General features: G+C 40.3%; 1 protein-coding gene across 5 annotated transcripts in view; it reads right to left on the reverse strand.

Annotated features, from left to right (window-relative positions):
* Positions 1-279: 279 nt before the first annotated feature.
* The window catches only part of LOC126473598 (WASH complex subunit 5), a 180,042-nt gene continuing 162,964 nt past the window's right edge, over positions 280-17,357 (reverse strand). For all 5 annotated transcript variants that reach the window (XM_050100747.1, XM_050100746.1, XM_050100749.1 and 2 more), the window contains one exon: positions 280-902. In XM_050100747.1, the coding sequence (XP_049956704.1) occupies positions 752-902 (151 nt within the window). In that variant the 3' untranslated portion in view covers positions 280-751. The remainder of the gene's footprint in view (positions 903-17,357) is intronic.

The raw sequence follows: 17,357 nt of genomic DNA on the forward strand, positions 1-17,357 counted from the left end.
ATTATGTTCCTATGGGAATTAACTTACTTTAATGTTGGTGTCTTGCAGATAACAGCAATTTTAAAGAACTAGCAGTAGTCATTAATGGAAATAATGCCATAGCTAAACAAAATGGAACTGCATTTTTGTAATGGCCCTCTGCCTTCTGAGCTTCATATTATTGACCTGTGCCTAAATACACGTGTCGGGCTTCAGAAAAAAATTAGGTGTGTGATAGACTGCATATGTCTTATTGATCTATAACATTTTTTCCTATTGGTGTAGACTAATAACCAATACTTACAGAATCTTGCAGGTTTGCAAGCTGCCTCATTATGTTTTTATATCTATTTTTTTCTGCCCTGTTAGCAACATACAACAAAACATTACAGCTAACAGCAGGAATCTTGGTTACTAACATATTAACCAAATCAGCACTCTATAAACATAGCACAAAAACAGAGAATGAAGCTTCTTACAATTTACTGTAAAATAACACAATGCTAACATTTTCTGTAACAAAAACAACATACAAAAAAGATATGTCCTTTCAGAATAAGATTTAACACACTTTAAATAACAACAAAAGGATAGTATAATAATAGATAAATATAATCAGTCCATTACAAAGCTTTGTGTTCTGCTATTACAAAAGCAAGAAATTGGGCATTACAACAGTAAATCACAATTTACAAAAAATACCCAAAAATTTAAGAAGATTTAAGAAAAACTGTCACAGACTATGGAATTACAGACAGACACTGTCTGTCAATTATGCACTGACAAGTGACTGGTACTGATCGAGGACAGGCTCAGGTATGTGGTCTGCCAAGGTATTTCGTGGCAAGCCCGAGTAATGGACAAGCATTTCCAGGAAGTGCAGCCCTGTTGCAGCTTCAGCAGAAAACTCGGGCGATTTTGAGCTGCAAGCAAACAACAAAAATGAAATATTTTGTTTGAAATTAATTTATATTTGTATCCTTAAGCACAGACTAGGTTGTTTTTGTGGCCCATTAAGTACAGTAAATAAAATAAACTGTAGAAGTAAATAATTACATTAATGACGCTGACAGTTCACAATCAAATTTTGGGAAACATGCTTTGCCTCTTATTACAAGTGTTAAGAGCAAGTCAAAGCATAATTTAAATTAAGGATACCCATCTCCAATAATCATTCATCCATCACTAACTTGCTCAAATAAACATGCACACTGACAATATTCAAATTCTCCACTGCATTGTGCTGCCTAACTTAATTAGATTGGGCACTAAATGTCACAGAGTACTTCAAAATTAACACTTAAAATTATTTGTTAGTTATAAATATGTGGTATATAAATTTAAACTTCTTTTTTACTCTTTACAAGGTCTTGAAATTGCTTGTTTTTCACTCCGAGTTTTCATTCCTATTTTAATTATTAATTAATTTCTATCATTTTAGTAATTCATGAAATACAGTAAGTAATTGATAGATTACTTTTGATTCATAAAGAGAAATATTATCAGAAGTAGTAGTATGACCATGGGCTACAAATTGACATACTTCACTGAATACTAGTGTATTCTATAGGAGTGTTACAAGGACCTAGAGGGGGAGGGGGGGATCTCATGTTGGTTTCTGAGTGAATGACTAAATAGTTTGGAGGTTTCAATACACGTAGGACCACTATGCATACTACTGTATGCTGGTGTCTCACAACAAATAATAAATAAACATTAAGTACTGCTTTGCAAAACTGAAACCTTCTAGGAGGGACAGTGGTTGATGTCAGCCAATACCTCCATTTTGACTTTGACATTTATGTTATGGTTACAGGGAATAATTTCTAATTATGCAAAACAAAGTTGATAAAGCTTAATGTACATTTAGAGATTAAGACCCAATTTTTTTTCCATCAAATGATATACCTGAATTTATTTTGATGTTTGAGACACTTGCCTGGTTAGTCATTTTGGCTTGGCTGGGAGTAAATATCTGCAGCTCTTTACTTAAATTTAATAACTGCTTCAACAATTATGAGAAAACAATTTATGAAATCATGTTTAAAGATCCACTATGTAAGTGGAATAGTGCGTTAGCTACAGACACTGAAAGATATAGCTCTACTTTAGTTATTAAAGAGTGACCAGCTTTCAAATGCCTTGAAAGATCAAAACAAAAAATGTGCATTGACAGCACCTGACCAGTGCTACCGAAGAGCACACCAGATTTTTCATTAAATAAATACAATTTGTTTTTTAAAGGAACACACTGTCATTTGACTGTTTTATTGTTTATTTCAATACAGCCCACATTTCGGACTTTTATGCCATTTTCAAGTATTTACTAAAAGCAAAAATTTCAAAAAATGTAAAATGTCTATTAAGAAAAATATTGACTCCTCATGAAATACCTGATGCAAAATCACCATCTTGTAAGAGATCAGTAAATAATTGTGGGAGCATGATATATTTAGTAAACACAGGCTTACGTTGGTAAATAAAAGGTGAGCACACGTCCTTGAAGTGTAATGATAAAGAAATCAAAGAGTATGAGTAATAGAACACCTCAATACTAAAATGACAAAGTGTCATAGATACATGACTATCAATGTTAAATATCTTCAGACTATATATAATTATCTTTGGGGAGGCAATGTGCACCACCTGCTTAGCAATAAACATCAGTACATCAGATCATCAACAACTGTAAGTGAACCTATTTAAGTTGGATGAGAAACTTAAGTCTAAAAGGAACAAAATGAAGTAAAATACAAAGACAGTAAATCACATATAAGAATATAGTAATTGTCAGTGATAATACAAAAGTTAACAACAGAAATTAAAAATGCAGGGATGGGGGAGGGTAAATGGATGGTGGCTGAAGAGGGATGGGAGAGATACAGGAATATACCTCATTTAACCAAGACTTACAAAATTAAGACGGTTAACTGTGTAATTAAGAGAAAGAGATGGGTTTGGAATCAAATATGGAGGGGGGGGGGGGGGTGAGGAATGGGGGTAGGGGCAATGTCAAAGACAATAGTGAGATGTAGAAGTGTGAAAAGCAGTGTTAGAGGTGCATAAATGCAGGGGATGGGGAGGGAGGGCTGAACAAAATGACAGTAGGAATGTGAGTGCATATTTGATTAAATGCTGAATCAGGAGAAATCAGAATGAGAGTAAAGAGGTGGGAGAAAGTTGGGGCAGTGGGTTGGGGGCAGGGGGGCAAGAAACTTCAATGGACCTACCCACAGGCAAGTGGTCGAAGGCTCAAAGTTGGGGGATGACAAAAGAGAGTGATATATATAACGTCAAACAAAGCACTGAGGAACAGGGAGGGAGAAAGGGGCTGGGTATGGAAGGTTAGTGATCCATTAGATTAGGCACATTTAGTAATGCTGGCAGGGGGTGAGAGAATGGGAGACACACCAGAAACAGGGGGGGTAGGCATTTTGGAGGGGGTTGGGTGTGGAATGGGTTGGGGGTCCAAGGTGGATAGAAAACATGAGACTGCAGTCACAGTGCCGTATTTATGAAATATAGTAAAAGTAGGAAAACATATAGTAATCATAATATGCTTATTGAAATGTAAAAGTGCATTACACTTGCATAAAACAGAGTAGCTGCTCCTTAGTAGGAAAAAGCACCTAATGAAAGCTACTTTTGAGTTACACAGCATAAATAGATTAGCATAAGTGTACAACTATCTTAATCACAACAGATACAGAACTTATTTATTGCAAGGATGATTACTAATTACAGGGAGATTACAGAATTTCCAGCCATTAAGTTAACCATGACTTGACTTAGAGGCAATATATACAAAACTTGTTGCATGTTTGCGTAGTGAACGTAAGAAAAATAGTGAGCTGGAGGGGTGGAAAATGTTTTGCGAGTAGCAAAGGCAAGGGGCAAATGGGAGACAGAGGAGGGGGGGGGGGGGGGGGGGGGAGATAAATAGGAATAGAGAATAAGAGACTCTAACTGCATCACAACAGTGCAGCATCCAAGCATGCATGTTGTCCATGTTGTTGTTGTTCTTGTTGTGGTCTTCAGTCCTGAGACTGGTTTGATGCAGCTCTCCATGCTACTCTATCCTGTGCAAGCTTCTTCATCTCCCAGTACTTACTGCAACCTACATCCTTCTGAATCTGCTTAGTATATTCATCTCTCATCTCTTCGTCTCCCTCTACGATTTTTACCCTCCCCGCTGCCCTCCAATGCTAAATTTGTGATCCCATGATGCCTCAGAACATGTCCTACCAACTGGTCCCTTCTTCTTGTCAAGTTGTGCCACAAACTCCTCTTCTCCCCAATTCTATTCAATACCTCCGCATTAGTTATGTGATCTACCCATTTAATCTTCAGCATTCTTCTGTAGCACCACATTTTGAAAGCTTCTACTCTCTTCCTGTTCAAACTATTTATCGTTCATGTTTCACTTCCATACATGGCTACACACCTTTAGAAACGACTTCCTGACACTTAAATCTATACTCGATGTTAACACATTTCTCTTCTTCAGAAACGCTTTCCTTGCCATTGCCAGTCTACATTTTATATCCTCTCTACTTTGACCATCATCATTTATTTTGATCCACAAATAGCAAAACTCCTTTACTACTTTAAGTGTCTCATTTCCTAATCTAATTCCCTCAGCATCACCCGACTCAATTTGACTACATCCCATTATCCTTGTTTTGCTTTTGTTGATGTTCCCATTCCGTTCAACTGCTCTTCCAAGTCCTTTGCTGTCTCTGACAGAATTACAATGTCATCGGCGAACCTCAATGTTTTTATTTCTTCTCCATCGATTTTAATACCAACTCCGATTTTCCTTTTGTTTCCTTTACTGCTTGCTCAATATAGAGATTGAATATCATCGGGGAGAGGCTACAACCCTGTCTCACTCCCTTCCCAACCGCTGCTTCCCGTTCGTGCCCCTCGACTCTTATAACTGCCATCTGGTTTCTGTACAAATTGTAGATAGCCTTTTGCTCCCTGTATTTTACCCCCGCCACCTTTAGAATTTGAAAGAGAGTATTCCAGTCAAGATTGTCAAAAGCTACAAATGCTACAAACGTAGGTTTGCGCTTCCTCAATATATTTTCTAAGATAAGTCATAGGGTCAGTATTGCCTCACGTGTTCCAACATTTCTACAGAATCCAAACTGATCTTTCCCGAGGTCGGCTTCTACCAGTTTTTCCATTTACCTGTAACAAATTCGTGTTAGTATTTTGCAGCTGTGAGTTATTAAACCGATAGTTCGGTAATTTTCACATCTGTCAACACCTGCTTTCTTTGGGATTGGAATTATTATATTCTTCTTGCTCACCATATGGTAGAGTTTTGTCAGGACTGGCTCTCCCAAGGCCGTCAGTAGTTCCAATGGAACGTTGTCTACTCCCAAGGCCTAGTTTCGACTCAGGTCTTTCACTGCTCTGTCAAACTCTTCAGGCAGTATCGTATCTCCCATTTCATCTTCTTCTACACCCTCTTCCATTTCCATAATATTGTCCACAAGTACGTCACCCTTGTATAGACCTTCTATATACTCCTTCCACCTTTCTGCTTTCCCTTCTTTGCTTAGAACTGGGTTTCTATCTGAGCTCTTGATATTCATACAAGTGGTTCTCTTTTCTCCAAAGGTCTCTTTAATTTTCCTGTAGGCAGTATCTATCTTATCCCTAGTGAGATAAGCCTCTACATCCTTACATTTGTCCTCTAGCCATCCCTGCTTAGTCATTTTGCACTTCCTGTCGATCTCATTTTTGAAACGTTTGTATTCCTTTTTGCCTGCTTCATTTACTGCATTTTTATATTTTCTCCTGTCATCAATTAAATTCAATATTTCTTCTGTTACTCAAGGATTTCTACTAGCCCTCGGCTTTTTATCTACTTGATCCTCTGCTGCCTTCACTACTTCATCCCTCAGAGCTACCCATTCTTCTTCTACTGTATTTCTTTCCCCCATTCCTGTCAATTGTTCCCTTATGCTCTCCCTGGAACTCTCTACAACCTCTGTTTTAGTCAGTTTATCCAGGTCCCATCTCCTTAAATTCCCACATTTTTGCAGTTTCTTCAGTTTTAATCTAAGTTCATAACCAATAGATTGCGGTAAGAGTCCACATCTGCCCCCAGAAATGTCTTACAATTTAAAACCTGGTTCTTATATCTCCATCTTACCATTATATAATCTATCTGATACCTTCTAGTATCTCCAGGATTCTTCCACATATACAACCTTCTTTTATGATTCTTGAACCAAGTGTTAGCTATGATTAAGTTATGCTCTGTGCAAAATTCTACCAGACGGCTTCCTCTTTCATTTCTTACCCCCAACCCATATTCACCTACTATGTTTCCTTCTCTGCCTTTTCCTACTCTCGAATTCCAGTCACCCATGACTATTAAATTTTCATCTCCCTTCACTACCTGAATAATTTCTTTTACCTCATCATACATTTCATCAATTTCTTCATCTGCAGAGCTAGATGGCACATAAACTTGTACTACTGTAGTAGGCATGGGCTTCGTGTCTATCTTGGCCACAATAATGCATTCACTATGTTTTTGTAGTAGCTTACCCGCACTCCTATTTTTTTATTCATTATTAAACCTACTCCTGCATTACCCCTATTTGATTTTGTATTTATAACCCTGTATTCACCTGACCAAAAGTGTTGTTCCTCCTGCCACTTAACTTCACTAATTCCCATTATATCTAATTTTAACCTATCCATTTCCCTTTTTAAATTTTCTAACCTACCTGCCCGATTAAGGGATCTGACATTCCACACTCCTATCTGTAGAAGGCCAGTTTTCTTTCTCCTGATAATGACGTCCTCCTGAGTAGTCCCCACCCGGAGATCCGAATGGGGGACTGTTTTACCTCCGGAATATTTTACCCAAGAGGACGCCTTCATCATTTAACCATACAGTAAAGCTGCATGCCCTCAGGAAAAATTACGGCTGTAGTTTCCCCTTGCTTTCAGCCGTTCACAGTACCAGCACAGCAAGGCTGTTTTGGTTAGTGTTACAAGGCCAGATCAGTCGATCATCCAGACTCTTGCCCCTGCAACTACTAAAAAGGCTGCTGCCCCTCTTCAGGAACCACACAATTGTCTGGCCTCTCAACAGATACCCCTCTGTTGTGGTTGCACCTACGGTATGGCCATCTGTATTGCAGAGGCACGCAAGCCTCCCCACCAGCGGCAAGGTCCATGCATATGTAACACATTAAAAAGTATATAACAGCTGTGATATGCCTGCAGGAATGTAGCAATGCATTATAAATTCCATAGTCTGGAGTAATTGCTCCTTAGTAGGTAAAAAGCACCCAAATAAAATTATTCTGGTGTACCGTACTTACTCGAATGTAAACCGCACTCGAATCTAAGCCGCACCTGAAAAATGAGACTCGAAATCAAGGAAAAAAAAAATTTCCCGAATCTAAGCCGCACCTGAAATTTGAGACTCGAAATTCAAGGGCAGAAACAAAGTTAGTCCATTGTAATAAGAGACACAATTTAGGTCGAATGAATGACAATACAGCTACAGTAGTGTGGTTCGAGTTATAAGTTTAGTAGTTACGCTTTACCAGGTAGCCATTGCTATGCGTCAGGCGCTCCGTCCATATTTATACAGGTACCGGTACCCTTCCTTTTTCACGTGCTTCATCTGGATTGAATTGATTGCTTATTTTTCTTTGATCTGTTAACTGCCGTTCTCTTTGTTATAGGTGTTTACGTCACTCTAAGCTGAAAACGCATTGTACTGTGTCATGCATTGTTTGCTGCATTCTGATAATGAGTGTTTACGGTCTGTCGCCGCTCGCGGCATGGCTTACTGTTGTGCGTGCTACAGCCGCTTTTTTTAAAAAAGAAGATCAACAAGAACCAGATAATAGACTGCGTATGGTAGATGATGATCTGAACGAGAGTTTAGCGAAAATTTTTCTCCGTTTGAAAATCTTTGCACACGCCTCTTTAGTACATAACATTCTGCACAGAAATTAGAGTCATCTTAGATTTAAAAATCTAGTCAATTGCCGTGCTTTATTTCTGACTGTATCACTATTAGGCATAAGAGTAATACGAATATGAACATGACATGATATGTACATTCTTCCGCGTTTGCTGTTGTCTCATCTAGTGTCGTAGTTTATTAGGCAGACAGGATTTATATGAGATAGCAGCGAACACGAAACAATACATGGTAAAATGTTTATATTCATATTATTCTTATGATGAAGAGAATACTGCATGTGATTCACAATTCATAAAAGTTACTATTAGCAACCATATCTTCTCACAGGTAGGAAAAAATTCAGAACGTAGAGTTGGCCATATTGACAAACATCCCAAACAGTCTTGCCAGTCGGATTTTCGTAGTACATTGAAAGACTGCTACATTCGAAGATGAACAATACGGAATTTGTATTTACTTCGTTGGATAATGTATGAAAATGCAGTGGTCGAAACTCGGGGCGGAGAAAAAAGCTCGTTTTCCACCTTTTTTTAAAAAAAATTATTTACTGGCGCAGAGGTTTGGCGCCATTATTCATCTTTGTGACTGCAAAGCATGCCTGTGTAGTGCTACATATATTTGACGGCAGAAGTTAGTTGTAGCGGCACCTACTAACATTTTTCAGAACTTCCTCTTACGTTGCACTCGATTCTAAGCCGCAGGCGGTTTTTTGGATTTCAAAAATCGGAAAAAAGTGCGGCTTAGATTCGAGTAAATACAGTAACTAAGCAGTAATATATCTGTACACATGTACACCATGTCTTATTGGCAATGAACATAAGTGTTAAACATTGTATATACGGTGTGACTTAAAGAAGATTTAATGTTCATTTTGCCACCGACAGAAGCAATAAAAATAAATGCACTTGTACACACAAGCTACAATGCAGCATCCAATATATACAATGTTTTTACACTTCATTTACATGAATTTTTTTTAACAGTGTACATTAGATAATACCACCTTTGTCACATCTACTGTTTTGGGAAAACTATGGGCAACATATAAGTAAAATGTCTCTTACTGCTTCTTACTGTAACAAGTAGCATAATAGCTAAATATTGTAGCTATGATGCTAGTCAACAGGCACAGTACATTAGAAACATATTACATTACAACATTTGCTGCGAGTAAAAGAATTTGTTGTATTTGGGGCTTTTGAGATAAAGAATTATAACAGAACATTTCTTTCTTTTTTGTGCCACAAGGATTCACATCAATATGTTGCAATTTAGTCACCATTTGAGCACCTGAAATACATGGCAAAAATAGGTTATGTATGGCAACTGTGATATTCAGCAGAAACATTTAAATGCATTATAACAGTATGACATGGGATAATAGAGCCTTAATGGCAAACACCTAATGACAGAACTGTACTTTAACACAACTGTATACACCAGTGAATAATGTTTATCATATCTTATTAACGATGTTCACCACCCAGCTCCCCCCCCCCCCCCCTTTTTCCTGTTCCTCAATGTTTGTTGTTATATATCACAGTCTCTTGAGACACACACACACACACACACACACACACACACACACACACACACACACACAACCCCTTACCCCCCCCACCCCCACCTCACCCACTTTGAGCCTCCAACCACTCTCGCGCCCCCCCTCCCCCCAACCCACCACCACCCCAACATTCTCCCACTTCTTCACTCACTTTCTGATTTTTCCTGATTCAACATTTAATCAAATATAATTTTATTCAGACCTCCCTCCCCTTTGTGATGAAGCAAGCTGGGATATTTTTACTTCCCCGTCTTCTCACTTTTAACTAATTACCATTAACAAATGTGAGTATAATCTGTTTTTTCATAAAATAGAAAGTTTGGCCTTCAGTATTAAAGAATATAACACCAGATAAGTATTAAAGAATATAAACACCAGATATAATTTTGTGCTTAGTTTTATGTATGTAATTCATTTTCTAATTTGTTTTGACTATTCCCAGTTAGCATCTTTTGTTATAGCGTGAAATCAGTAATTGTTTAGTAACTTAAATTCTATTGTTGACACATAAATGAATATAAATTCTGTACTAATTATAAACATTTGGAGGAACAATTAATAATATCTAAACAATTTCTTCTCAACAGCTGTAAACTGTCATGCAGCGACAAATTACCAGCACCAAGATATCAATCTCTCGAAAGACAAGTTTTTCGTAAAACATGTAACTGCAGGCAGAGTACACAAGGCAATTATGAGAATCTCTTCCGAGGCAGTAGGAAATGATGGAGTGAGCATTGGCATGATTAAGAATGTTGTAGACACTATTAATCCAGTTATCACAGACATCTTCAACCTGTCTCTTGTCAGTAGTACATATCCTACTGAGTGGAAGCAAAGTTTAATTCAACCTACACCCAAGTCAGTAGTACATATCCTACTGAGTGGAAGCAAAGTTTAATTCAACCTACACCCAAGACTGACAACCTAAAGTTGCCAGGTGACTACAGGCCAATCAGCACACTATCTGCAATATCTAAAGCCCTAGAATGCATCGCCCATGAACAGCTGACGGATTACCTCAAAACTCATAACATCCACGACAAATATCAGTCAGGCTTCTGAAAGCACCATAGTACAGCAACTGCATTAATCAAAGTAACTGATGACATTAAACATGCTATGGACAGATGTGAAGTTACCATCCTAACACTGCTTGACTTTAGCAAGGCTTTTGATACAGTTGACTTTGAATTATTACTAATTAAAATGAAACGGGTGAATTTCTCAAACAGAGCAATACACTGGTTCGACAGCTACCTCAAAAACAGAAGTCAACAAGTCATTTGTGGGGCGGAGAAGTCATCATGGAAAAACGTGCATTCTGGAGTTCCCCAAGGCTCCGTCCTTGGTCCATTACTCTTCTCACTGTACATTAATGACATTTCTTCAGTGATTCACTCCTGCAACTACCATCTATATGCCGACGACATCCAACTGTACGTAAGTGCAAGCCCCAAGAACATTGCTGACGCAGTAGCGAGTATGAACCCAGATCTTTGCCTTGTTTCTCGATGGACACAGAACCTAGGTCTGAAACTAAACCCCAAGGAAATCCCGGGTCATTCTTATATCTCATCTAAAGTTAAGCACCCGGTACTTTCACAAAACAGTCCCTCAAATACTCCTCAATGGTACCCAACTACCATACCAAAAAACAGTAAAAGATCTTGGAATAATCTTGGATGAACACCTAAACTGGGAAGAACAAACAGTCACAGCTTACAAAATTCTTAAGGCTTTCGTGGCCACTTGTTGACAAACTGCCTATTGGCTTCTGTCTCGGGTTCTTTGGCCGACGTTCATCTAATGATTTTTCTGATGTTTCCCCAGCACGAGTGGCTGGCATTGTCAAAGCTTCACCCTCCATTCCTGGTGGTGAACTGGAGCCGAGCTTGCGACCGCAGACTATATGTACCTGGCGCGCCAACGTCCGAGGGCTTCTCCGCGGTCATTTCTGGTGCGGTTCTCCTCTTGCTACCTGCGACGGTCGTTCGCTGCAGTATGGGAAGCCAGGATCCATTTACCTTAAGGCTTTCCTCTTTCTTGTTGAAACCGTTCGCGTGTTTTTGTATACCTACAGCTTCTCTGACCAAGTACGTGTGATAGTGCTTCTCTACAGTCAGAACTTCCGTGTCGGCGAATTTTATTGTGGTCGGTCTCATTCAGTGCATGCTCTGCCTTGGCCAATTTCTCCAGCTGCCCAACCTAAAATGTCGCTTATGCTCTTTGATCCTGGTGTTAATTGATCGTCCAGTCATTCCGACATAAACTTTTCCGCATGTGCATGGTATGCGGTATATTTCCGACATTGCAAGTGGGTCTCTTTTCTCCTTCGCTGATATAAGACACTCTTTGATCTTCCTTGTCGGTTTGAAAATCGTCTTTACGCCATGTTTGCGCAATATACGGCCGATTCTGTCCGTCACTCTGGGAATGTATGGCAGAAAGGCCGTACCCAACATTTCTTTTTCTGGTTCCTTACTTCGCCGAGTGTTTGGATCTGTTACACTTCTAATGTAATTTGTGGAGTACCCATTGCTCCTCAGAACAGTTTCCAGGTGTTGCATTTCTCGTTTGAGGTGTTGCAGCTCACATATTCATCCTGCTCTCGTTATGAGCGTACTAATCATGCCTCTTTTCTGGCTCAGGTGGTGGTTTGACAGTTTGTGCAGGTATCGGTCCATGTGTGTCGGTTTTCGATACACGCTGTGTCCCAGGTTTTCGCCATCCCTTGTGACCAGCACATCTAGAAATGGCAGTTTCTTGTCCTTTTCTACTTCCATGGTAAATGTTATGTCGGCATGGAGGCTGTTCAAGTGTCTTAGGAAGTCACCGAGCTGTTCTTCACCATAGCTCCACACCACAAAAGTATCATCGACGTACCTGTACCACACCTTAGGTTTGCAAGTCACCGAGTCCAGTGCCTGTGCTTCAAATTGTTCCATGAAGAAGTTGGCCACCACTGGACTGAGAGGACTACCCATGGCGACGCCTTCCAGCTGTTCGTAGAAATCGCCATTCCACGTGAAATAGCTTGTGGTGAGACATGCATGGAAGAGCTTTTTGATGTCTTGCGGGAACATGGAACCGATGTGCTCCAGAGCGTCACTGAGTGGCACTTTCGTAAATTATGAAACAACATCAGAGCTGACCAGGATGTCGTTTGGTGCAAGTTTCAGTTTCTTCAGCTTCTCAATTAAATGTCCTGAGTCCTTAATGTATGTGTTGGTCTTCCCCACGTGTGGCTGGAGCAGAGAGGCCAAGTGTTTTGCCAGTTTATACGTTGGTGAGCCAGGATCGCTAACGATCTGTCTCAGGGGAACGTTGTTCTTATGGATCTTGGGTAATCCATACAGCCGAGGTGGTAGGGCTTCTGTGTTGCGCAGGTTTCTCTGTATGTCCGCCGGCGGAGAAGACGCCTTGATTAATCGATTTGTATTCCAAGTGATATGCTGCGTCAGATCTGCACTTAGTTTTCAGTATGTCGTCGATCTAGTAGGTCTCAGATCTTTTGCTCATAATCTTCGGTCTTCATTACGACGGTCGCATTCCCCTTATTGGCAGGCAGTACCAATATACTCTTGTTGGCATTGAGATTCTTAATGGCTTGTACCTCTTCTTTCTTCAGATTGCAAGCTGGTGGTTTTGCTCGGCGCACTATCCTGGCTGTTTCAGTGCGTATTTCCTCTGCCCTTTCACAAGGAAGGGTCTGAATGGCTGCTTCGATGTTGGCAATGATGTCCTCCATAGGTATAGTTCTCGGGATGATAGCGAAATTCCCCCCTTTTTGAAGAACAGACACTTCCTCTTCGGTCAATTGTCATTCAGTGAGGTTGACCACTGTGTGTGACATGTCGGGAATCGCCTTGTCGGTCTGCTTCCGGCATCTTTCAAACTTTTTCTGCAGCGCTCGAGTTTGTTCTGCACGCTCCTGTGAGTGATGCTGTCGATCTTGTCCCAGTTGTCTATGGAACGAGGTTTTCTTCGTGAGCGAATACATACAACACGGAGAGATTTGGCAAGAACGGATGAGGAACTTCTGGACATTTTCTATCAACTAAGTAGCAGAATGCATCGAGAAGACTGGGACAAGATCGACAGCATCACTCACAGGAGCATGCAGAACGAACTCGAGCGCTGCACCGAGTGGCAGAAAAAGTTTGAAAGATGCCGGAAGCAAACCGACAAGGCGATTCCCGACATGTCGCACACAGTGGTCAACCTCACTGAACGACAATTGACCGAAGAGAAAGTGTCTGTTCTTGAAAAAGAAGGGAATTTTGCTATCATCCCGAGAACTATACCTATGGAGGACATCATTGCCAACACCGAAGCAGCCATTCAGACCCTTCCTTGTGAAAGGGCAGAGGAAATACGCACTGAAACAGCCCGGATACTGCACCGAGCAAAACCACCAGCTTGCAACCCGAAGAAAGAAGAGGTACAAGCCATTAAGAATCTAAACGCCGACAAGAGTATATTGGTACTGCCTGCCAATAAGGGGAATGCGACCGTCGTAATGAAGACCGAAGATTATGAGCAAAAGATCCGAGGGCTATTAGATCCGACGATGTACCAAAAACTAAGCGCAGATCTGACGCAGCATATCACTCAGAATACGAATCGATTAATCTAGGCGTCTTCTCTGCCGGCGGACATACAGAGAAACCTGCGCAACACAGAAGCCCTACCACCTCGGCTGTATGGATTACCCAAGATCCATAAGAACAATGTTCCACTGAGACCGATTGTTAGCACTCCTGGCTCACCAACGTACAAACTGGCAAAACACTTGGCCTCTCTGCTCCAGCCACACGTGGGGAAGACCAACACATACATTAAGGACTAAGGACATTTCATTGGGAAGCTGAAGAAACTGAAACTTGCACCAAACGACATCCTGGTCAGCTTTGATGTTGTTTCGTTATTTACGAAAGTGCCACTCAGTGACACTCTGGAGCACATCAGTTCCATGTTCCCGCAAGACATCAAAAAGCTCTTCCATGCATGTCTCACCACGAGCTATTTCACGTGGAATGGCGATTTCTACAAACAGCTGGAAGGTGTCGCCATGGGTAGTCCTCTCAGTCCAGTGGTGGCCAACTTCTTCATGGAACAATTTGAAGCACAGGCACTGGACTCGGTGACTTGCAAACCTAAGGTGTGGTACAGGTACGTCAATGATACTTTCGTGCTGTGGAGTCATGGTGAAGAACAGCTCGGTGACTTCCTAAGACACTTGAACTGCTTCCATGCCAACATAACATTTACCATGGAAGTAGAAAAGGACAAGAAACTGCCATTTCTAGATGTGCTGGTCACAAGGGATGGCGAAAGCCTGGGACACAGCGTGTATCGAAAACCGACACACATGGACTGATACCTGCACAAACTGTCAAACCACCACCCGAGCCAGAAAAGAGGCATGATTAGTACGCTCATAACGAGAGCAGGATGAATATGTGAGCTGCAACACCTCAAACGAGAAATGCAACACCTGGAAACTGTTCTGAGGAGCAATGGGTACTCCACAAATTACATTAGAAGTGTAACAGAGCCAAACACTTGGCGAAGTAAGGAACCAGAAAAAGAAATGTCGGGTACGGCCTTTCTGCCATACACTCCCAGAATGATGGACAGAATCGGCCGTATATTGCGCAAACATGGCGTAAAGACGATTTTCAAACCGACAAGGAAGATCAAAGAGTGTCTTATATCGGCGAAGGAGAAAAGAGACCCACTTGCAATGTCAGGAATATACCACATACCATGCACACGTGGAAAAGTTTATGTCAGAATGACTGGACGATCAATTAACACCAGGATCAAAGAGCATAAGCGACATCTCAGGTTGGGCAGCTGGAGAAATCGGCCGTGGCAGAGCATGCACTGAATGAGACCGACCACAATAAAATTCGCCGACACGGAAGTTCTGACTGTAGAGAAGCACTATCACACGTGCTTGTTCAGAGAAGCTGTAGAAATACAAAAACACGCGAACAGTTTCAACAAGAAAGAGGAAAGCCTTAAGGTAAACGGATCCTGGCTTCCCGTACTGCAGCGAATGACCGTCGCAGGTAGCAAGAGGAGAACCGCACCGGAAATGACCGCGGAGAAGCCCTCGGACATTGGCGCGCCAGGTACATATAGTCTGCGGACACGAGCTCGGCTCCAGTTCACCACCGTCAATGGAGGGTGTAGCTTTGACAATGCCAGCCACTCATGCTGGCGAAACATCAGAAAAATCATTAGATGAACGTCAGCCGAAGAACCCGAGACAGAAGCCAATAGGCAGTTAGCAACAGCTTGCCGGAAATCGCTCTCCTCCCTACATGCAATCCAAAAATTTAGAAAAATATTTCCAACCCATGTTAAACAAAAATTAGTCCAAACACTAGTCTTGCCTAATCTTTACTACTGTGATGTAGTTCAACACGGCACAAATAGTGAAAATTCGAGATGCCTCGAGCTAGTGATGAATGCTTGCATTAGATATGTGTGCAATATACGGTTGTATGATCATATCAGTCCTTCATACTCCCAGCTAGGTTGGATACGCCCACATAAGGTATGCAATCTCCACACGATGTGCTTACTTCATCGATTTCTTAGCCACTGGTGCCCCCAACACTTATCTTCCCACATTAAACAACTATCATCATTCCACAACCGCAATACCAGATTGGATACATCTAACATCTTGGCTGTACCTTTACATAACACAAAATCTTTCTCCGTGTCATTCTCCATCTCAGCCAATGACTATGGAATGCACTCCCCTGTGATCTGCGTCTTATCCTGAACCACTCAACATTCAAGAGGGAAATCAGAATTTACATATTAGGGATGGTATAGCCACCATTGTTGTGCCCCTCTCATCTCTCTCCTCCTCCTCTCCATCATAGCTTCGAATTTTACCATTCTATTTCTCTTCCTCTAACCTAGCTACCTCTTCTATATCTCTTTCACCCATTCTATCATCTTATGTCTCTGCTCGATGTGAATAACTCAAAAGTTGCAAGAACATAATGAGAAAATTCCCAACTAGCAATAGCACTGACATTCATAAAATATGTTTACTTTCATATACATAGTCATTACTATTGCTATTATTATTATTATTATTATTATTTCTTTACTTTCTCAGACGTTAAGTCTGGTTAAAAATGGGACGTGACGCGGACCTTGATCAAGCGTCACTTCCTTTTAACTGTACGGTATATGTTATATTGCATTTAGGAACTTTCGGGTAATTGAACATGTATCAATAATTACGGATTCCTGTAATTGTATATATAAGTTTGGATGTAGCTGTATTGTATATTATTATTATTATTGATTGTTATAATTATTTTTTTGATTGTTATAATTATCCTTGTACTACTGTTATAATCTCTTTTTTTCCCCTTTAACATTAATACTGTATAAAACGTGATATGTCCATAATGTTCTGTACAAACTGAAATTCTTTCAATCTGAGTATGCCTGGTTAGGTGTAAGAGAGGTCCTGAAGGCCCTAATCTCTCCAGGTAAAATAAATGAATAAAAAAATAAATAATATTCTTAAAAGATCTATTTGGTTCTACTCGAAAACATTTTCGCAAAGCCAGCCCTTAATTAATTCCAAAGTAATTAACAGTTTTGTCAAAAGTATTGTTTGCATAATGAGATCTGTTAATTTAATCATTTAAACAAATAATTCAGCTTGACTCTTGCAGTAGAAGAAACTGTTAAAAAGATACAATTTTTCAATGTATTCAGTCAATTTAATAAGTTAAGTTTTAATTGTAATTTCTGTAAATTAAACATCAACCAATGTGTAGTTTCAGAGCCTATTAA

This window comes from Schistocerca serialis, chromosome 4 (assembly GCF_023864345.2).
Source record: "Schistocerca serialis cubense isolate TAMUIC-IGC-003099 chromosome 4, iqSchSeri2.2, whole genome shotgun sequence".
NCBI lineage: Eukaryota > Metazoa > Arthropoda > Insecta > Orthoptera > Acrididae > Schistocerca > Schistocerca serialis.